This window comes from Carassius gibelio, chromosome B2 (assembly GCF_023724105.1).
Source record: "Carassius gibelio isolate Cgi1373 ecotype wild population from Czech Republic chromosome B2, carGib1.2-hapl.c, whole genome shotgun sequence".
NCBI lineage: Eukaryota > Metazoa > Chordata > Actinopteri > Cypriniformes > Cyprinidae > Carassius > Carassius gibelio.
In genome coordinates this window covers 7,295,775-7,318,305 of record NC_068397.1, presented here as the reverse complement: position 1 = coordinate 7,318,305, position 22,531 = coordinate 7,295,775, and the positions used below count along the sequence as shown (strand labels likewise).

General features: G+C 38.1%; 1 protein-coding gene across 4 annotated transcripts; it reads right to left on the bottom strand.

The window, feature by feature from the left end:
• Positions 1–7,012: 7,012 nt before the first annotated feature.
• gpt (glutamic--pyruvic transaminase) lies at positions 7,013–20,903 on the bottom strand. Of its 4 annotated transcripts, none has more exons than XM_052548575.1 (12): positions 20,737–20,903; positions 20,071–20,260; positions 12,586–12,675; positions 12,247–12,355; positions 11,219–11,352; positions 10,611–10,854; positions 10,330–10,409; positions 10,021–10,157; positions 9,672–9,846; positions 8,429–8,584; positions 8,236–8,348; positions 7,013–7,613 (listed from the first exon to the last, which is right to left on the bottom strand). In XM_052548575.1, exons 2-12 carry the CDS (start codon positions 20,209–20,211, stop codon positions 7,523–7,525), a joined length of 1,470 nt encoding a protein of 489 aa, XP_052404535.1. In that variant the 5' UTR covers positions 20,212–20,260; positions 20,737–20,903; the 3' UTR covers positions 7,013–7,522. The 4 variants fall into 4 exon arrangements, with proteins under 4 accessions (XP_052404535.1, XP_052404537.1, XP_052404536.1 ...); XM_052548577.1 differs by having other exon boundaries at positions 20,071–20,241; positions 20,737–20,886; XM_052548576.1 differs by having other exon boundaries at positions 20,708–20,827.
• Between the last annotated feature and the right edge of the window lie 1,628 nt (positions 20,904–22,531).

Here is a 22,531-nt window from a genome sequence, read left to right as displayed (position 1 = left end):
GTCCATTTATATTGGTCTCAATTCAGTATTCAGTAGTCAAGAACATTTGCTTTGATTCTGTTAGAATATCTTACAAGGCCACAGGAATTAAAGCATAAAAGGTGGGGAAGTGATGCTACTTACCTTATAGTTCATGAGATGCATTTTCATGAATGCATAACAAGTGGGCAACACTATATACAGGTGTAAAGAGGGTCCGAACATTTTTGAGATTGTGCACTTTCGACCATTTCCAATGACAGTCAAAAATACACTGGAATTGACATTTGTGTGGTCAGATGCATTCAAACAGCCACAAAAGACTGAACTAACTGTACTAACACATGAGCAATAACACAAGATCAAACACACCAAGAATTGTCTTAAATAACCTTGACCGGTGATGTCATTGGATTGCGTGCACCTGAGGGGTTATAAATAGATGTATAGAGTATAGATGTGAAATGGACACACCTTCAGATATCTTTGTCTTTAGAGACTGCATTGTGTGTGTGTGTTCAACATGTACACTGTTAGAAAGCGATCATGTCTAGCGAGTCTGTCAAGAGATGCTTGATGCAAGTCATCCCCGACGATAACATACAAATGATTATGCTTGGAGTGTCTCAGGGAAGAACACGCCGTTTGTGCCCTCGAGGATGCTGAGTTTGAGCACTGTGAGTCATTGTCCATTGGATTTCTCCGCTCCAAGCTCGCCTTCATTCAGGAGGAGTCGAGCCTCTGCGTCATGGGGCTCACATGTCGAACTGGCTGAGAGGCGAGGCGACAGTTCGTTTACCTGTGGTGATAGGGAAACTGATCGCTCCACCTCTGAGCACTCCTTACGTGATGACAAAGCATTTGAGGAGTTACTTGAAGTGATGACACACGCGGTGACCAGGCTTAAATTAAACTGGGCACAGTAGCAAGAGAACTCCAAACACTCAAACACTCCAAAAACGCTTTTCCCTGATCCCAATGACCAGTTATCTTGCTCATGGAGTAAACCATATTCCTCTCCTGTCTTTATACCAATGGCATTGATTTATTTGACTATTGTGGATGCTGAGGCACAGGGGTATATGATGATGCCCCAGGGGGAAGAGACACTTGCAGGCTATCTCTCCCTTGAGAGCTCATCATTGCTAAAAAAAAAAAAGCTCCACACCAAGCCCTATAGACTTACATCCACAAACATCCACAATGGTGGGGAAAGTATTCCAGGCAGTGGGTCCCCCTGCACACCATGGTGGTCCTTAGCATGGGTGGGAGCATCAGTCATGGAATGATGCCAGAGCTATGCCGAGCCATGGATCTGTCTCTTCGAGAAAATGGGGCAAACCATTGGGCGTTCTATGTCTGCTAGGGTTGCCACAGAGAGACATCTGTGGCTAAACCTTATGGGCATCAAGGACAGGGACAAGCTGTTCATCCATGATGCCCCAATGTTGCCTTCCAGCCTATTTGGCAACCCCATAAATACTGTATTCAGTAGGTTCCAGGAGGCCAAGAGACACACCGACACACAGTTTGTCCTCAGCCATGCTCAGGCGTCAGTGCTGTCAGCCTCCCAGCCTTGACCCAGTCTGGTTTCTTTGCGGTAAGAGAAACAAAAGCAGAGCATGGTGAGTCATGTATCCCCTCACAGGGACAGGAGGGACGAAAAAATTCCAACACAGAGTAGGGGCTCATTCCCGGCTCCTTCAGGGACTGCTGGACAAACTCCACCCAACTGGTGTTTCGGGGAGCAGGGGTCTAGGGCTTGCCGTGGACCATTCCAATCAGAAGACATCTGCTGTCTCAGGAAAAGGGGACGGTATTTCATCACTTGCCCCAGCTCTGGAATCTTTATTTCTGGTCCATTAGCGGGACCAAGTAAGACATGCTGGGCTTCCAGTCAATATATTACATACAGTACTATTCTATGTGGTAGGGCTCCCTGCACTAGAAGACGTTATGGTTTTTCAAGGGAAAGGGTATAGTGACACAAAATGTTTTTGAACAAGATGTTTGAGTGAATGACACTCCTGTGTAAAGTGTCCATTGGATGCATACTTCAGAATCTCGCTCGGATTGTGTCATTTATCACCACCTACTGGCAGAACAATTTAACCTGCAAAAAGAATCGCTGAAATTGAAACAGTACAATTGTTTTATGTTTTTAAAAGAAGTCTCATCTGCTTAACAAGGTTGAATTTATTTGATCCAGAATACAGAAAAAAACACCAATACTGTGAAGTATTATTGATTCTTTGATCGATAGGAAGTTCAAAAGAACAGTGGTTAAAAAAGAAAAGATAAATTGTTATATAATATTGGTTATATATAGTATTTCTAAATTATTTCTTTAGTCAAAGAATTGACTGAAAAAAAGTTCTAATCAAATCAAGCTCAATGTTGTTTCAGATTTTTGCTTTGGTAAGAGATGCATGTTGAGAGCACAAACATGAGCTTGTTCATTAAAGATTTGTAATTTGCAAAACATTCTAAAGCATGATTGTCTTGTGCCACATTTGTCTTTGAGCGCCTGGCAGATTAGATCTCTGCCTCTGCTGTTGCTGTCACTCCCTGTTAAGACAAGCACATCAAGATCAATCAGTAAGCAGCAAACAGAGGCAGCATTTAGAGGCGGTCGTCAGGTGCAAAGACAAAAGGTAGCAGGCAGTACAAACAAGATGCTGCTTAATTAAAAAGCCAACTCTGCCTCACCACTGCTAATATGGACTGACAGAGGTCAGGGACAGTATAAGAGACTTTGAAGTTTGGATAGACTTACTAGTGAATAACCACTTTTCTTATCTTAAAATATGATTTTATTCTTCTGAGAAAACAAAAACTAGTTAAAATGATATCAAATGTCATTGCCGATTATAGCTTATAGCTTGGTAATGTTTCTGTGCAGCATAATGTTCACAGGCAATATTCTACCAATATCTCTTTTTTCTCTCTCTCCAGAACCTAATGTTGCACACTGTTTAGCATTGTGATATCCCTAATTCACATCTGTCTTCTTCTGTTGTTTCTGGAATTATTCCTCTACGTTTATACATTACCATCAGTCAGTCAAATGTTTGCAATATTTGCAGTTATATAAAGTTTTTGATAGATGCCTCTTATGCTCATCAAGGCAGAATGTATGTGGATTTTTTTTTACAGTATTACTGATAAATATTATTGCAATTCTAAATACCTTTTCTGTATTTCAATTTATTTATAAATGTAATTTATTCATGTCAAGTCAATTCACCTTTATTTATATAGCGCTTTAAACAAAATAGATTGCGTCAAAGCAACTGAACAATATTCATTAGGAAAACAGTGTGTCAATAATGCAAAATGATAGTTAAAGGCAGTTCATCATTGAATTCAGTGATGTCATCTCTGTCCAGTTTAAATAGTGTCTGTGTATTCATTTGCAATCAAGTCAATGATATCGCTGTAAATGAAGTGACCCCAACTAAGCAAGCCAGAGGCGACAGCGGCAAGGAACCGAAACTCCATCGGTGACATAATGGAGAAAACCAGGCTCAGTTGGGGGGCCAGTTCTCCTCTGACCAGACGAAACCAGCAGTTCAATTCCAGGCTGCTGCAAAGTCAGATTGTGCAGAAGAATCATCTGTTTCCTGTGTTCTTGTTCTGGTGGTCCTCTGAAACAAGGTTTTTTCAGGGGATCTGTATCTGGGGCTCTTGTTGTCCTGGTCTCCGCTGTTTTTCAGGGCTGTATAGGCCCTTTTAGGTGCCGATCGACCATCTGGTCTGAATACGTACTGGATCCGGGTGACTGCAGTGACCCTATGATCTGGATACAGACTGGATCTGGTGGCTATGGTGACCTCAGAATAAGAGAGAAACAGACTAATATTAGCGTAGATGCCATTCTTCTAATGATGTAGCAAGTACATCGGGTGTTATGGGAAGTGTTCCCGGTTCCGGTTTACCTAATTAATGCAACCTAAAAATTATTTAACAGATTTGGATATTTAGAAGCATATTAGTGTGTTATGTGTAAGCCAGGTTAAAGAGATGAGTCTTTAATATAGATTTAAACTGAAAGAGTGTGTCTGCCTCCCGAACAATGTTAGGTAGGTTTTTCCAGAGTTTAGGTGCCAAATAGGAAAAGGATCTGCCACCCGCAGTTGATTGAGCCAGTGCAGTGTTGACAGGACCGGGCTAATATGTTCATACTTCCTGGTTCTAGTAAGAACTTTTGCTGATGCATTTCGGACTACCTGGAGTTTGCAGAACAGCCACCTAATAAAGCATTACAAAAATCTAACCATCAGATCATAAATGCATGGATTATCATTTCTGTATTTGACATTGACAGCATAAGCCGTAATTCAGATATATTTTTGAGATGGAAAAATGCAGTTTTACAAATGCTAGAAAAGTGGTTTTCTAAGGAAAGATTGCTATCAAATAGCACACCTAGGTACCTAACTGATGACGAAGACTTTACAGTGCAGCCATCAAGTCTTAGACAGTGTTCTAGGTTATTACACGCAGAGTTTAAGGTCCTATAATTAACACCTCTGTATTTTCAGAATTTAGCAGTCAGAAATTACTAATCATCCAGTTTTTTATATTGACTATGCATTTAATTCGTTTTTCAAATTGGTGTGTTTCACCGGGCCGCAAAGAAATATAGAGCTGAGTATCATCAGCATAACAGTGAAAGCTAACACCATATTTCCTTATGATATTTCCCAAGGGTAACATGTAAAGCGTGAAGAGTAGCGGCCCTAGTACTGAGCCTTGAGGTACTCCATACTGCACTTGTGATCAATATGATACCTCTTCATTCACTGCTACGAATTTATGGCGGTCATATAAGTACAATGTAAACCATGCTAATGCACTTCCATTAATGCCAACAAAGTGTTCTAGTCTATGCAAAAGAATGTTGTGATCAATAGTGTCAAACGCAGCACTAAGATCCAATACCACTAATAGAGAGAAACTGTACAACGACGATCAGATGATAAGAGCAGGTCATTTGTAACTCTAAGGAGAGCAGTCTCAGTACTATGATACAGTCTAAATCCTGACTGGAAATCCTCACAGATACCATTTTTCTCTAAAAAGGAATATAATTGTGAGGATATTACCTTTTCTAGTAACTTGGACAGAAAACGGAGATTCGAGATTGGTCTATAATTAACTAGTTCTTTGTGGTCAAGTTGTGGTTTTTTAATGAGAGATTTAATAACAGCCAGTTTGAAGGTTTTGGGGACATACCCTAATCACAATGAGGAATTAATAATAGTCAGAAGAGGATCTATGACTTCTGGAAGCACCTCTTTTAGGAGCTTAGATGGTATAGGGGTGCAATCGAGCAGGCTTAGCAGTCAGGCGCCAGGGACGCTCGAGTTGGTGGGCTGGAGTGAGGAGTGTCGTGCCGTCGACCGGGGCCTGTTCAGTGCCACCACCAGGCACCGCGGAGGAGATCACCCAGCTGTTGGAGGGCCAAGCGGCAGTGCGTCTGGGAACAGTAATTTATTTGTATTTTTTTCTCCTCTCTCCCCTCTCTCGTCTCTGTCGCTCCTCATCCTTCCATCTCCTTTTCTCTCGCCTCGTCTGTCCTACCCCCAGGTTCCCGCAGGTAACCGTGAGCGGTCCTGTATACAGTAGACTGTATACAATAAAACATTGTTATAAATTGAAGCAGCGCCTCCCTCTTTGCCTTTTGGATGTGGCTCATGTTTATAACAGTAATCTTGGGGGGTGGACTTAAAATAATGTAATCATCAGGTTTCTGTCAAACATAGCACATCTAGATTATGATCAGTGATCATATTATTTACAAAAAATGTTTTCGTAGAAAGGGATCTGATATTCAATAAGCCAAGCTTTATCATTTTGTTTATCTGTATTGCATCGTTTTTTTATTTGTTGAATCTCAATTAAATTGTTACTCTTAAATTGGTTTGGATGTTTTTTGTATTTTCTAGTTTGGTGAACAGACACAGTCTCTATAGTGTGATATCTAGGTGAAAGAGTCTCTATGTGCTGAGAATTAACTGACCTCTGTGAAGCTGTCCTACTCCAGTGTCACGTTCCACTTTTGTTTTTGTTTTTAAGGATTCTTTAATGAATAGAAAGTTCAAATGAATGGCATATATTTAAAATGGAAATCTTTTGTAACATTATAAAAGTTTTACTGACTTTACTCACATTTTGATCAATTTAATGCACCCTTCCTAAATACATTATATGCCCCAAAAATTTAAATGGTATTATATATAATAAAGAGAAATATTTATTGAGCAACAAAGTACATTCTTAAAAATAAAGGTGCTTCAAAAGGCTTTTCACAGTGATGCCATAGAAGAACCATTTTTGGGGCTGATGTTAGAGGTTCTTTATGGAACCAATTAGACAAAAAGGTTCTTCAGGCATCGTGAAGCACCTTTATTTTTAAGAGCATAGCTTATTAGAAATAGATCTTAGAGATCATTTAAAACTGAACACAAAAATAATGCCTGCTGCCATCACAGCAAACAATTACATAAATTCAAAAATAAACAGATTTTTTAAATTGTAATATTTAACTTTTTCAGCTTTGCTGAGCGTAAAAGAATATTTGTAACATATATATATATATATATATATATATATATATATATATATATATATATATATTGCACACACACATACGCACAAACATACATTTTTGTGTAGAAACAGTGAATTAAAATGGCTGTGGAATATCAATGCAGCACTTATAATCAGAGCATTTCTCTGATGAGGGACAATTAGCTTTACAGAGTTCTGAGATGTGAAGTTCTAAAAGCTCATCTCATCCCATTATGTCTCTTAACTCATTAACAAAATGACACCATCAAAGAATGAAGCAGTTGGCCCTCTCAGTAGTGTGTCTTTGTGTGTGGGAGAGAGACAGAGGTGTTACAAAACAAGGCTTCAATTCAAAACATGATCAAGTGTGAATTCTGTGGTGGTGTGTCCTCTAGTGGTGAGGAGTTTGTGGAAGAAAAAATGTGTCTACCCCTTAAAACAGCACACGGCACAAAAAAAAGGTTAATCCATGTTGTATTATATCTGCCATATAATCATTTTGTTATTTACACATACAGCAATACTGTAGCCTACATTGATTCATGAATGCATTAAAAATTTAAATGGCCACAAAGCACTGAAGGGAAAAGTGCAAAATCAGGTCAATGCCCATTATTTTCATTTTGCTACTCACGCATCATACTAACATACATCATACACCATACCACATCGAGAAGATCTGGACTTGTTCAGAGCTGCTTTTTTTTTTTTTTAAATCATCGTTTTGTAAAAATTGTGTGCAATCAGAAATCAAGTCTTGCCATTTCTACCCACCGCATGGTAAAAGAGTACCATCAAGTGCATTATTATAGGTTTATGGTATGTCCATTAATCTTTAACAACAAGGCAAAGGTGCAAATTAGTGTTCATCAAGGCTCAAGTTATTATTTGGCCACATTCTGACCAAACATTAAGTGAAGATTTTTAGTTGTGATAGAAGGGCTGTGTCTGGTCGATTTGAACTGGGTCAAGAATACTGCTGGGTGAATTTCTGATGGAATTCCTTCAGTTTGTTGAGCATAATCTTGAGCTTGTCTGTCGGAGGAAGTATGGTCATCCTGGTAAAACAAAGAAAACAAAGTTTCATTTTTTTGTTCCCCCTACCCCTACTTTTAGCAAATATTGCATTTAGCCTTTAATATGTGAATTAAAATGTTCAGACTATTAGTTTTGCAAAAAACGAATTCATCTACAAATATTCCATTTTTATTTTGGATTTTTTATCAGCCCAATATTTCATGCACTACAATTTCTCAATTAATAAGAGCCTAATAGCATGCATAATAAAGTCGGGTTTAAATAAAAATCTGTTTATTAAAAGCATGTTATAGGTATAACCGTGTATGTTTCATTTGTAATTTTTTTCTTTTGACATAACTTGTCCAGTGAAATCTCTCAGTCTCAATCCAAAAAACAATCAAAGGATAATTTATTCCTGCCATACATTTAATCTATTTCACACGGATGAAACAATACAGGAAAAAAAGATCTATTGTGACTTCAGTTTCATCACAAGAACTAGAAAATTTAGCTTAAAACTGTTTTAGATTAAATATAGTACTGCAGGACACTGATGTGACTGCTTGAGATTTCGTGTCAACTATCCATATATTGTGTGTCAGCAATTCTTTTCACAAACCATGAGAAGAAAGTTCAAAACTCTTGCAGATACACACACACCTGAAGTGATAAGTGCCTTCTCGTTGACCAAAACCACTGCCAGGAACGAGACAGATCCCGGTCTCCTCCAGAAGTTTCATGCAGTAGAACATGTCTGGAGCCTGGCCCTTTGCCTGTATTCACACACACAAAGCCATGAAGCAACTTAATCAGACCAAGCAGAAGACATAAAGAACACATGACACAAACTGACCTTGGCTTCGTTGATGGCGCGCTCCGGTAGGGTGATACGGGGAAAAGAGTACATGGCTCCCTGCACAGGGTTACAGCTGATGCCAGGCACTGTATTCAGAATCTCTTCGGTCAGTTTGGCTTTTTCAGCCAAGGCACTCAGAACAGCTGTTCTTTCCTACACGAGACAGAGGAAGAGGGCTAAAAAAAGGGAAGAAGACTGGGATACTAGCCAATAATAATATTAATAACAATTAATAATTGCATTAAACACATCTAATTGGGAGCTCCCAGCCTTTCTTTGTAGAAACAGAGGAAACACTGTACAGCAGTTAAAAGCTATCTCAAAGTTCTTAACTGAATACAGACAAAGGAACCGAGCAACTGACCGTCTTTTCTTTCATATTTACAATGATAGATTGCTTATAAATGATAACCCTGTCATCATCTACTCGTGAACTTATCATTACAAAACTTAATTATTTAATTTCTTCAGCTGAACTCTAAATAAAGATGGTTAGAAAAGTGTTTTTTGGTCCATATAATACATATAGACCCATTTGGCTGTCATTATATTCCCAAAAGCTACTGTAACATAAAAATATAAAAATGAAAAATGTTTTTGTATTCCTCAGAAGACACATATATATGAATTTTTTTAAGAATTACGTTCACTAAGGCTGAACTTATTTAAACAAAAATACAGTAAAAATGGTGATGATGCAAAATATTATTATAATTTAAAATAACTTTTTTCTATTTGACTATTTTCAAATGTTATTTATTCTTATTAACTTAATTCTCAGCAGCCATTCAGGTACCTAGTCTTCAGCATCACACGAATCAATGATGAAAATGCACATGAATATGCAAAAATGTATGCTTATTTGGTGCAAAAAAAAAAAACGAATAATTATTAATGTTAAAAACACTTATGATGCTGCCTTATGGTTTTTGTGGAAACTGTGATAGTTTACCATTCAAATGTTTGGGGGTACAAAAGATTTTGACCATAGTGTGTGTGTTGTATATATATATATCTATATTGTTTTGGCTTGTTTTATTCAAATGCGTTTCCTCAGGTACCCAGATGCTAATTTGAGATAACCCATATTCATTAACATTAAATCAGGGTTAAGAAAAAAATACATGGAATTTTTTAAATATATTTTTTTATAGTAATCCATAACCAGAGTCGTACACCACCATGCTAGTTTGTCTGCTTGCTATGGTAAAAATTCAGCAACATTGACAGAGGAAGGCACCTTGATGAAGGTTTGGTAGGAGGGTTCTCCAGGCTGAGGAGAGTTGACGACCAGATCCATGAGGGCTTGTCCAGGTACAGGCGGGCACAAACGCACTGAGACCAGCTTGGTGAGCTGAGCCTTCACCTCTGGGTCCATGTTGATAACCTCCAGGTATCCCCCTCGAAAACCACATCTGAAAGAGTTTGTTTACTTATGAATGTTAGAAAACCAAACTACACTGTATGGACCGGATGAACTCAAACCATTAACGTGCTACGTATCGTTTATTTCAGCAGGGTCAGATGTCACTCCATACCAAGTTTGTGCATTTTTATCTGAAATGACAGTGTGATAGACTTGTACTTACTCTCCCATGTAGCACTTAGACGTGGAGTGGAATGATGCCAGCTCAAGTTTGCTTGAATACTCTGGACCCATCTCAAACAGCACTTTCTTGAAGGAGTGAAACTCACAGCCCTCCGCATACACATTATCCTGATATACCTATGAAACCGAAAGAGTATGATAAATATTTAATGTTTTTAACCCGTCTTTAACCCTTCTATGAATGTTAAGCTTTCTCTGCCTGGAGATGCTGATGCAAGGGGTGCACTTGATGGGAATACAGATTTCATAAAATGATATAACTTGGTGTAAACCCCACACTTTAACTTACCTCGTCGGCCATTAGAAAGAGGTTTTCTTTGGCTGCAAATCGGATTACATCTTCAATACATTGTCTGCTTTGTACCTGACCTATTAAAAGACAGAATGCAAAGAAATTGTTTCAAAGAGAAATCATTCAGAAAACAATCTTATTATACCATGCAAAAAATAAAATATAAAATTAAGAGTCGTATGCTCTTCAAGGTTACAAAAATGTAGTGAAAACTAATACTGTGAACTATTAAAACACATGTTTTCTATTTGAGTATATTATAATGTGTAATGGCTCACCAGTGGGGTTGCCAGGGTTGATGATGCACAGTACACGGGGGTTGCAATGCTCCCTGGCTGCCTGTAGAGAGCGCTGTAGCTCACTAATGTCTAGACTCCAGCACTTCTCCTCATTCAAGTAGTAATTGATCTGAACAGCCCCCAGCTCTGCTAAAGATGCGGAGTACAGAGGGTACTGAGGAATCGAGATCATGACCCCCGTCCGTGTACGACCCTCCCCAGTGGTCAACAGCTTTAGTATGGTCTAAACGACAACAAGAGAGAATAAGACACAAGAAGACCTTAAGAAACAAGATTACATTTCTACAATAGTTGCATAATGCTGTTTTGGGGGTCTTGTCATGTGGTTTCTCATTGGTTGTTTAAGAGTGTAAGACTATGGGACTTTTTGAATGTAACAATCTTAAGTGTGATAATTAAATTAAGTGAATAATATATAAAACTAAATAAAAGATATATAATTTTTTTCTATTCTAATAAGAACTAATAAGTACACTGATTATAGCAGAGCAGAAAACTGGTGGACTGTTTCTTTAATTGCGTACAGGCTGACTCTGAGTATACAAGTTCAGTGTACATAGAAGTGTGTTTGTGTTTGCCTGACGTACCACAATGCCGTCACTGGCTCCCGTCGTGAGGTAGATGTTATCAGGATCAGACGGAATACCGCCATCACGACGCTGTATGTAGTTTGCAACATCGTGCCTCACACAATCAATGCCCTGACTGGTTGTGTACGCACCTGAGAGACGGAACAGAGCCAAGGGAGGTGTGAATATGAAAATAGGTCCTTCACAAACCGTAGAGCCTAAAAGCTTCAGTGACAGCGACTGAAATCTTTAATCAGTGACATCTTGACACTGGGTAACATCAGTAGTTAACAATTAGTACAGTTAGAGTTTAGTTTATAATTAAGACTTTTGGTTAAAATGTGCATATAAACATGTATTTCCTGTAACTGATCACCACTTTTTTTCTTCTTCTGTGCAACACAAAAGATAACAGTTTTGTGTCGACAGGTTTTATCTATATAAAACCAGCTGAAAGTCAATGGGGTCCAAAACAAAACTGGATCCTGCAGGTTCTTATTGTATGAAAAACAGTCACACTGTGAGACTTTTTCCCCCTTCTTCTTCTTTTGTAAACTTGATGACAATTTTCTTTTTTGAATGAACTATCCCTTAAGGTTTTTGATTAAAACTGACCATATTTACTTTATTAATACATATTTCATAGCCTTACTGTAAATTATACCTCAGTGAACTGTGCACAATATTTAGAAACAACTTTACTTTTCAGAAGACATAACCAAGGCCTTTAGCTTTCCTTTCCATAAGAGACCACTGGATAAAAACTAGAACCTCTCAACATTTTTTTCCTCAAAAAAATATCTATTTTCTCTCATAAATGTATCACACTACAGAAAAAAAAAATAGGTTGTCATTTCATGTTGACTTTATATATGTGTGCTTTTAAACAAAATGCTTATCCAAAGGTTGTGATATTTCACATAGTCTTACACATTATATGAGATCATCTGCATGTGTGATAATTATTAAAAAAAAGACTGTTTTTTTGGAGACTGTTGTCATTTGATATTTCATGCAAACTCTCATTATAAACACACATCACATACCAATGCTGTTTCCTCCACATGATTGCAAAATACGCCTCGCTCGATTTTTGGCATCTTCTGGAAACTTGTTGTCATCAAGCAGCTGTGGGTAAGTGCACAATGCCATCACCTAGAGAAAACAAGCAGCTCATCAGGCTACATAAAAATCTAGAAACAAAGCAAAAAAAAAAAAAAAAAAAACCTTGGCTATGTACAAATCGGTTCATCAGAAACTGCTGACTTTGGTTAATGCATGGAACAGCTGAAAGCGCAGTGGACCTGAAAATGTCTGAAAACATCAATGAAGGAGTAGATCATTCATTGAGACTCTTAGTCAGCAAAAGGAGAGAAATCACATACCTGTCGGAAAAATGTGATTGGGCGTTGGCCCATAGCGTGAGCATCTCCGATGTTTGCTTTAATGACCTCTTCAAAAGGCTTCTTGACCCCCTGTAATAGAGGAAAAAACCAGACTTTCAAGTCATTCCAAACACACAAAACTCATGCACCTTGTTTAAAAAGGGGGTTGACAAATGAAAACAATGCAATCTAAAACATGCTCAAAAATTGAAATGTTTGTAATCCTCCAACTAGACAGAATAAAAGTTTAAAGGGAATATCTATTTTAGGATTACAATCAGGGTTAGGTGCTTCTACACCCTTGTTAATCAGCTATGTTTCCCACTGATTTTAGGAATAAATTATGGGTACAGTATAGAGATAAGGATTGGGTTAAGTCTTTATTTTTGACAATAATGTTGATCAAGGATCATCAAAAGATGTTGATCCAGGAACATGTCTTACTTGACAAAATCACGGCAACCTGTAAAGCGACAACAGTAGTGTCTGGTATAGACACAGTGAGTGAAGCTGAGAGCAAGATATTCCTCATCATATTTTCTACATTTAACTTTTGAATGACCAGCACCTCTATGGGTCTGTGAGATTTCATCTACAGCTTTTCTCTTCTGCTTCACAAACTGATCCATCTCCCATTCTAAATTACATTCTTTGGCTGCTTAAGGTTTTATTCCTTTTCTTTTTCTACTGATGGCTTTGAGAACCCCTAACTTTAAGAACCCCTGATGTAGTGGATGCTATATCTTCTATATCTTCTGGCTACAGAATTCCCAAAGCAGTGTTTTGTCATTTCACTTATATACTAGTCTTCAAATCAGTTGTTAAAACATAAAAACCTTTTGGTTTGTAAGGTTCTCATGACCCAGGGTCGCACCTGGCTGGAGATAGATAAACATTCTCACAGACCCTGAGGGCCAGAGCTTGCATCAGCACAAACTGTCTTTTGGTATCAGGATTTACTCAAGATGAAGAATTTACTCAGTGAAGAATTAGCACTGAAAAGGCATGGACAAAGTAATTTTTGCGCCTGACCTTTATTGAAAGTGTATTTGTAGGAGTTACCCTTTAAAATGCTACATTTATAGGAGGACAGTATTAAAATGAATCCCGCAATGTGATTTACTAATGTTTGCGCTCATCAAATTACTGGTATTTGCACCATTATTTAATGCCCCCCAAAAAAGCATTTCTTCAACTATTTAGAGCCTGTGTCTTAAGAACACACACTTGATGCTTATCTGGCTCTGCTTTGTGACTATGCTAATTTGCACAGTGCTTGGTATGCTACATCCCATTGGTCAATATGTAAATGAGATGTTGCATCCAGGGGCGCTGCACAAGATCCCGGGCCCTATGCATAGGCAGTCCTAATCCCCCCCGCCGTGAAAATATAAATTCCAGACCTTTCAAGGGCCATCTCTTCCTTTGGGGCCCTGGTAATCTGTACTGGTTTTATCTGTGTTCTTTAATGAGCGCGTTGTCAGTAAATAACCTGTAGTAATTGCCACAACCATCTGCGCTGTTTTGGTATTGCGAGCTCGCACTAATTTTCCCTGTTTAGTAAATCTGGCCCTAAGCCTAAGGGAACTTTTTTTTTTTCACAGGTTTTATCATTCACCAGAAAAATCCTTAAATCTGATTGCTTAAAAAAGGAAATAGCAGATCCTCCTCAATTGTGCACGATGATTTTTGTAATTTTTACAACCTCTGAAATCATCTGGTCAGCAGAGGGTTAAAATGCTGTTTACGTGTCTTATCTGGTGAACGAACAAGCGGCAAGGGTCAGTGGTACTGCTGACGGCAGGGGTTCACCCAGTCCCCTTCTGTGTCCCATTCTTTCTGTATACATTTCAAAATCACTTAAACAGACTGTGCAGCTGAAGCCTCACAAACAACCCCCCGTCGCTCTCGCTGCATTCTGATTGGAAAACACAAACACCTTGTTTTTTTTTTTTAAATATGCTGTTCAAGATACTGTTGTTTAACTCTCATTTGAGGATTTTTTGTGACATGTATTACTTGCTTAAGGAAATGATAAAATATTTCAATGATCAGACACATGGAATGAATGTGTGTTCAAACACTGAATGTGAATGTGTGGAATAAAGACATCACCATAGGAAAGAGACATCTATGATATTTCTTCAAGTAGCTCAACTGTTGCTCCTACAGTGATGAAATTAAATGGAGACAGGGCTTTACCCCATATGTGCCCCCTGGAAAGTTTTTATATCTGCCAAGGAACCAGTGTCTGCAAAAGTCACAGTGCTCAATATGAAGATTTATAATCATTGTCTGAATTGTGTAGCCAGCAAAGGGAGTGATGAGTTGACAAGAATGACGTGAATCCCCAGACTGCTAGTCAGCATTCCTCAGCTGCCTTTTGAACTCCCTATTGGTATTTGATAAGAGTTCTTTGGTAAATCAGCCAATTACTCCGCTATTGCAGTTATGAAGTGTAGAAGTAACAAATGTGTCAATGCATTAATTTCTCATTATCTGTAAGAGAGAGACTATCACACACCCTCGAGACGATACTAATAGGCTGCTCTTGCAACTTTTCAATGTGGAGTGGTCAAAACCCTTCCCATTAAAACGTGTTAGGAATATAAACTCTTACAGCCAGAGCAGGTCCTCACAAGATCAGCAGGAATGTGCTCCCTGAATCCAATCTCATAGCATGTTATACAATGACAGTCAGACTTCTAGATGTAACGCCGAAAACTCGGAAACTATCAAAGAGTCGCATTCAAATCCAGCATTTTAATAATACAATAACAAATGTACAAGAAACAAGGAAACCACAAAAAAGGAAAAGAGAACTAAACTGGCACGTATGCAGATTGTACGAAGTGAATACACTTCAAAAATCCTAACAAAACCCAGATGTCAGCTGATAATCCTGTCATTTATCAATAGGCAAGCAAAAATCTCAGCAACACCAACAACAAAAATTATGTAGAGCTATAGAAAATAGTTCACTTAAAAATCAAAAAGAAAGAATAATGGTTGCCAAAACTGATTTTCCAACTTTCTTCAAAATATTTTATTTTGTGTTCCACAAAAGAAAAAGGGACCTTTTTTTTTTTTTTTTTTTTACCATTTTTTAATGGTAAACTCGCCCTTTAAAACCCCCTACATTAACATTTGAAAACATGTTTTTCTCTATCTAAAACATATATATAGTTTGTAAATTTGTCGTTTGAATTTGTGATGGAAATATTTTATGTAATGGCCTCAGAAAGAGTCAAAAGGGTACAATCAACCTAGAATGTTCTGAAAAGTTCATACTAAGGATGCTTAGATCAAAGACTCTCTGTCTCTATGATTAAATAATCTTTATTTGGCCAAAAAGTGCTTAAAACAGTAGAATGGCAAACCAATGACCAGATCACTCAAACCAATTATAGGCAAGAAGATTTGAGTGACATTGATTTTTACTCAACTACAAGGTATAAATGTTCATGTATCCTTCTGTTCAGGGAGTCTCTCTTTTGGTTGTTGTGACCAGTGGGCTCCCGGCCGTGAATAAAACTTTCATTCCTGAAACGAGCATCTTGGGTGTGGTGTCTGCTACACAGCTGAGGAACAGAAATACTAAAGATTCTACACTAAAAAGACCACCGCAAAGACAGCGATAGTGTTGGGCTGAGGCGGTAATACTCTGAGTTAGTATTAAAGATCCCGTGTCAGACCAGCGTACAGTGGAGAAGTCTGCTAAAGAACAGTGTGCTCATGTGAGTTTGAGGTAGTGATATAGTAGCTTCTTGAAGGGACGCCGTCACCCTACTTCGGGGAAGTATTGTATTGTAAGTATTTGGGGAATTCAAGGAATTAGCTCAAAATACGTTATTATATTAACAGCTGGTAGCTCCATGACACACAAACATTGTATGAAAAGAAGCAACCTTTCTATTGCTGTGAGAAATTTTTTTCATAATTTTTCACATTTGCTTAAACTGTACAATGGTTGTCAGGCCACAGGAATCATTACAAACTTGATTGTTGTGAAATCTAACTTGCATAAGGACGGGGATCACATTAACACATAAATAATAATTTATAATTCATTTAAACTAAATGGATTCAGTCAGCCTGAATAAGGAGTGTGCTTGTCACTGCGTGTTTAACTTGTATCACGCCTTAACATCTTAACAAAAGGCAAGCAGTACACGCCAATATTTTTGTTGTTTCATAAAAACTATTCTTGCAAAAGTGTTCCACATGCTATGTGTGGGATATAAAACAAAGGCTTAGTGCTGAAATTGTACGTGCACTTTATTATGGCTCTTTCATTCTCTCACATGTCATCTTGTTCCTCAGGCTCCAGCTGTCTGGAATTCAACAAACAACAGCAGCGCTCCCAGGAGTTGGTACGGACGGGACTAGATTTCAAGCGGCACATCTGTTTCTCACTAGGGCGAGACTGATTCTCTGTCTAATAGATCTACCAGAAACTCCTACCTCCCCCAAAAAATACCAAAAGCATTATTTCCCAACCCTCAAACTATTGGTCACAAAGCAGAGATAATTGTAAATGGCAGCCAATCAGAGGTAGCTGTGCGTCTACCGCCCCTAAAGGAAAGACAACCTTTAATCCTGTTTAAACAGAGGGTGGATAGTTCGTGCTGGAAGGAGGTTTCAGACCTGTAAAACTGAGTCACACAGACTTTTTCAGTGTGAAACATGAGGGACAGTGGGTCAGATTTCACTAAGCAATTCTGGTGTTATTACAGCTGCCCTTGCCCCACATTAACTGCATGCCATTCATTTAGTCAACATATGACTGATGATCTACATTCCAGATTTACAGCAGCATATGCATTAAAGATCCAGTGCAGGATAATCCAATTGTAAGGCTGTTTTAAATTGCAATGTAAAAAAAAAAAAAAAAAAAAAGATTGAAACAGTTTGCTGACTTTTCTCTCTTTTTTTTCTGGTTGTACACCTGTTTTTGTTATTTTTCGTGTACACCACCCCACTCCTTAGAGAATAGAGGTAATGGTATCTGCTGCTTAAAACAAATTAAAATAAGAAATGTTCAGAACATATCATATTCTAAATACTAATATCTAATATAAATTTCTGGTATGTGTTGAACATTTTGATTGATAATCATTTCTCTATTGTTCTGTATTCTGTAATACATTTGGGCTGTAACTTTGTACTGTTGTGTTTTTTTTTGTGGAAGTCACCAGTTTCAGTTCCAGCTCCAGCAAAAACCCGCTGAGGATATTATTTTAGAAAGGTTATTCAAAATGTTCTAATGAAAGCAGTCATTTTTTCCCCCTTTATTCATGTAGAGCCTATTATAACAGCAGGACATAATGAAGAGTTACTTGCAGGAAATTTTAGGGGCAGGGCATCCTCACTCTAGCAAGCATTTGATTGGACAAAATCCTTTTCAGGGAAAGATGATTTAGTGTTTTCGGTCCATAATCTATAATGAATTTGGTTCACTTTTAGGAGTATGCTAACATATATGGACCCAAAGCTAAAAGCCCTAGACTAAAAGCATCATAACTAAATTCTGAGTTAATAAAATCCTTAGACCATATGTTCTTTAAGAGCTATACAAATGATCACTCTGTCAGTATCAGGAACAAATAGTGATCTTAAGAATAAATGCAAATGATTTGGTGTTCGCTGTTTGATAATAAGCATTTACATACTGTGTACTTTGCATCTCATTACAGTATAATCACACACTCATTCTCCTGCTCCTGTGCCGCTGAAACATTCAGGAAACATTATGTTTGGACTTTCTGTGGCTCTGGGCATCGTAGTCCACTGTCCTGCAGAGTTTAGCTCCATCCGAATTAAAAAGAGTCATATAATTTACAAGTAATCCAGAAGACTTTGGTTTCATTTTTCAGGTGCATTTGATTAGGGTTGGAACTAAACTCTGCAGGACAGTAGACTTTTGAGTTGCTCACCTCTGACGTAAGTTCATGTACTTTGTAACTACATGAATGCTATACGTATACTTGCTTTTGCAATATTGTAATATTTTACATACCAATAAACCTTTGCTGAGAGAGAGACAAAGACAAACAAAAAGACAAAGAATTGCAGAGTGAAAGAGATTGCATCAGGTAAATTAGGGGAAGCAAGCTGTGGGAAGCCAAAGAAAGATTTGTACAGTATTAGGTGAAGGCCACCTTTGTCATGCATGTCTTTCCCAGAAACCTGAAACCAATAGACCTGACAGCGGGTGCCAAGACTAAAACAGAGTGCATATTCTTTCCCAGATCAAGAAATCCCCCAACAGACTATGCTGAGAAAACATCTTGGCTGCATTATTATAACATGAGATTCCTGGAAGACTGTTAGCAGTACTGAAAAAAAGAACAGTTTTTATTACAGCAATGAGAGAAGGATGTTGTGATTTAGCTCTTTCACAATTTATTTACCACTGACACCTTTAATTGAGTCTGTTGACTTATTGTTCTTGCAGTACTTGTTCCTGCAGCCTCTAACTGTGTGTGTGTGTGTGTGTGTGTGTGTGTGTGTGTGTGTGTGTGTGTGTGTGTGTGTTGTCATTGTGACTGCCAGTACCTTGCATCTGAGCAAAGGCCTTTTCTATAGGAGCACATTTATAGTGATTTTAAATTATTGAGTGACAGTTATAATTTGTATAAAACTGTATTAAATCATTGTCACAATACTGAAATGGTTATTTCATGCTTTGTTTAGATTATCACGGGTTTAAAATGTAATTATTATTTTTATAATGCATTTTCATGGTTTATGATTGAAGGTCTGGCTCTGAGACAAGGAGCATTAAGACATTTGGAAAAAAATCAAATGACCAAAATAACTTTTGTACGCTTTAAATAAGTGATGAATGTGGTTTGAAAACTGATTTTCTGGTGAGAATGTGTGTTAAATGTTAGATCTGGAAGAACATTATCCAGCTTCAGCAGTTGTTTTGCAACTGTGTGGCAACAGATGTTTGAAATCTATTATAATTTCCATGCGTGTTAGTTCGTGGAAGGTGCAGTAGTTTACTTAGAAACAGCCACCAATTTAAAGAGTGAAGTAAAGACTTGACAAACAGAGATGTTCTCTGTTCCTATGACAATCAGTGAGCATGACCCCAGAGTTTAAAACTACTCCCAGAAACTAGGATTGCTGTCTGTAGCCATAACTAAATGAACAATAGCTTATGGGTTTCAGTGCACATGCACGTTAAGAACATTAATCAAGTAACTTTAATGTGCTTTACATAGTAAAATTGTTCTTTTCGAAACCACACTACAATGTAAAACCAAAAGTAATCTGTAAAAGTAAAATTTCACAATAGCCATCAGCTCACATAGTCGTTTTCACTTTAGAGCGGGGTGATAGTCAAATAAACACACACCCTGCATAATTGTTACCCTGATATGCTACTTGTATATATTGCTTCCCAACTGGCATATCATAAACTTTAGCGCAATGCTTCACTTTTTTTGGCGAAGTTGTAATGAATACTGCTCGTACCTCTTTTAGCTCCTTCTCGATCTGAACCGCGCGCTGAACGATTGGTCCGCGGACCGCGTAGTCCACCTTCTTCACGTTGGGGTTCATGGTGTCAACGGTGAGCACTTTCCCCCGAAGCGGTAACGCTCCGTTCTCGGACATCTTCGGTTGTAGATCCTCGCTTTGGGCCGCCTGGAATGTAGAAAGATTTCTATGGGGGGAAGAAAGGGAAGCCAGTGGAGAAAAGTTCAGGACCCGGTCTGGAACCTTGGGGTACACCGCCGCGAACGCCTCACATCTTCCCCATTTCAAAACACTCACGGTTCTTTTAGATAACATTTTTATAAACAGTTAAAAGCGCCACAGGTTGACTTAACGGTTTAAGAGGTAGAGCTAAAAATTGGGTTTTTAAACTTTTGTTATCAGCGCACGTTTGCTGTTATGCGCGTAGTAAACCCTACAAAGAGCTACCTTAGAAGACCTTTGGACTGTATATCAGATAGTTCAAGATTTCATAAGAAGCACAAGTAACTGCTGACCCCCACTATTTCCCCACGCCTCTTTCTCTCTACAGGGCTCAAAAACAGTACATTCAGTGTTTCTCTGGTTACTTTTCCATGACTGCCTCTTTTTAAATGGGAAGTTTTATAGCCAGTACCTCCTCCCGACAGTGGCTATATTACGCACCAGAAGTGTAGAAAGGGAAGCCTCCTCGGTTACCGAGACGACAGACAGAAACGATCGACCCGTGTGAAGCGTCCGAAGCGGCTCCAAACTTTAACCGGTGTAAAATTTGCCTTCACAGTGAACCTCCTCCCATTGATCCAATAACTGAGAATAGAGCACGCCAGCTCCTCCCATGAGGCTCTGTGTGTCTTGTAAAAGAGATTCGTGAACAGTGATCACATTACAGAGTTATGTGTTCTTTCAAAGAATTGTTCTGCAAAGGCACTGGTAAACTTTTGGAAATAGTAGACCAGTTAGATAAAATGGCATAATGACTTTTAAAAAATGCTAAATCTAATTAGTTGTCATGTGATCAGGGACCATGATGTTCCAGACAGCATGCTCTTCATTATTCAACCACTTTGGTCTTATTAGAATATGCGAGAGGGGGCTGGGTAAACAGGAGATATCACAGGATATATTATTAAATGTTTTACAATGGTGTTGATTTCCTACAAGAAGTAAAAAGTTAATTCATATCTAAGTTTAGAGATATTCTGCTCACAGTACCTCTCCATGAAGCACCTCCAGCACTGCACATTTTGTAAGTCTACCTCATCTATCACACCTGATTCAACTCATCAGTTGATTATTGGAGACTGGTACTTCATAGAGAGAGGTTCGAGTACCACTGCTGTAGAGAGTGTGACATTTCCCAGTGGGTTTCATGCAATTACCATCTGTTCCCCAAAAAGGTGCAAACAATCATGTCCAGGACCTGATCAATGTAAGTTTCAATGTTTAACTCCAGTCCACACACTCCATGTATTTTTACAATGTCAAGTATGTATCTTACTTAGATGAATCTTTAAAAAATTGAAATCTTTGAATTTGCTGCGTAACTGGCATAATATATTTTTAATTGACTGATAATAAATTGTTACATTGGATTTTATTCAGACTTATTCTGACATTATTTTCTCAAGTAGATTAAGTGAAAACGTACTACCGCAAATATGCGTTCAGGGTTAAGTGCATACTTGATCTCGGGTTAAATGCAGAATGGGGCACATCAGGTGAGATTCTAGATTTCTAACTAAATCCTTGACTTATAGATAACTTATTGATAACCTCCGATTATTGTTTGAGCTTTAACTAAGCTGTTACATGGGTGACTGTGGCTAAACAGAAGCAATGGTAAGCATGTGACCTACTAAATAGAGACATAATAAAGTGGAGTCAGAAAAGATAATAAAATGGAGTCAGATTAGAAATTAACTTTGCACACTAAAAAGACCAAACACGCAAGAAACCTTCAGCCACCATTGGATACCTCTATTGGGCCAATTGCATGATACAACGGTATATCATCTTTCACATATTATTTTGTAGGACTTTAGTGGACAAAATATCACACTGAATAGCTATGATGTGATAAATCTATTTATATATTCACTTAAATAAAACTGTATATACTATAATTCATAAATTGTACTAACATCAAGACTTAAGTTTGCATTGTCTTGCTGAATCAGTACATTTATTCAAGGAACAGATATCTGAATCATTGCTGACTGAATTACAAGCAAACTGTTTCAGACAGAGTTCAATGATTAGTCAAAAGAATTTGATCTAGTGACGCATTTAATTGCACCCAACTCAAGCATAAGATATTGCAGCCATAAAAGCATGATGGTGACAAGCAAATGATGTCATGAAGTTGTACCACATGCTTAGGAGCAGAAACATGTGACCAACCACATTCAGCATAAAACAGAGAAGAATAAACCAGTCCCGATGTTTTCATTTCCTCATC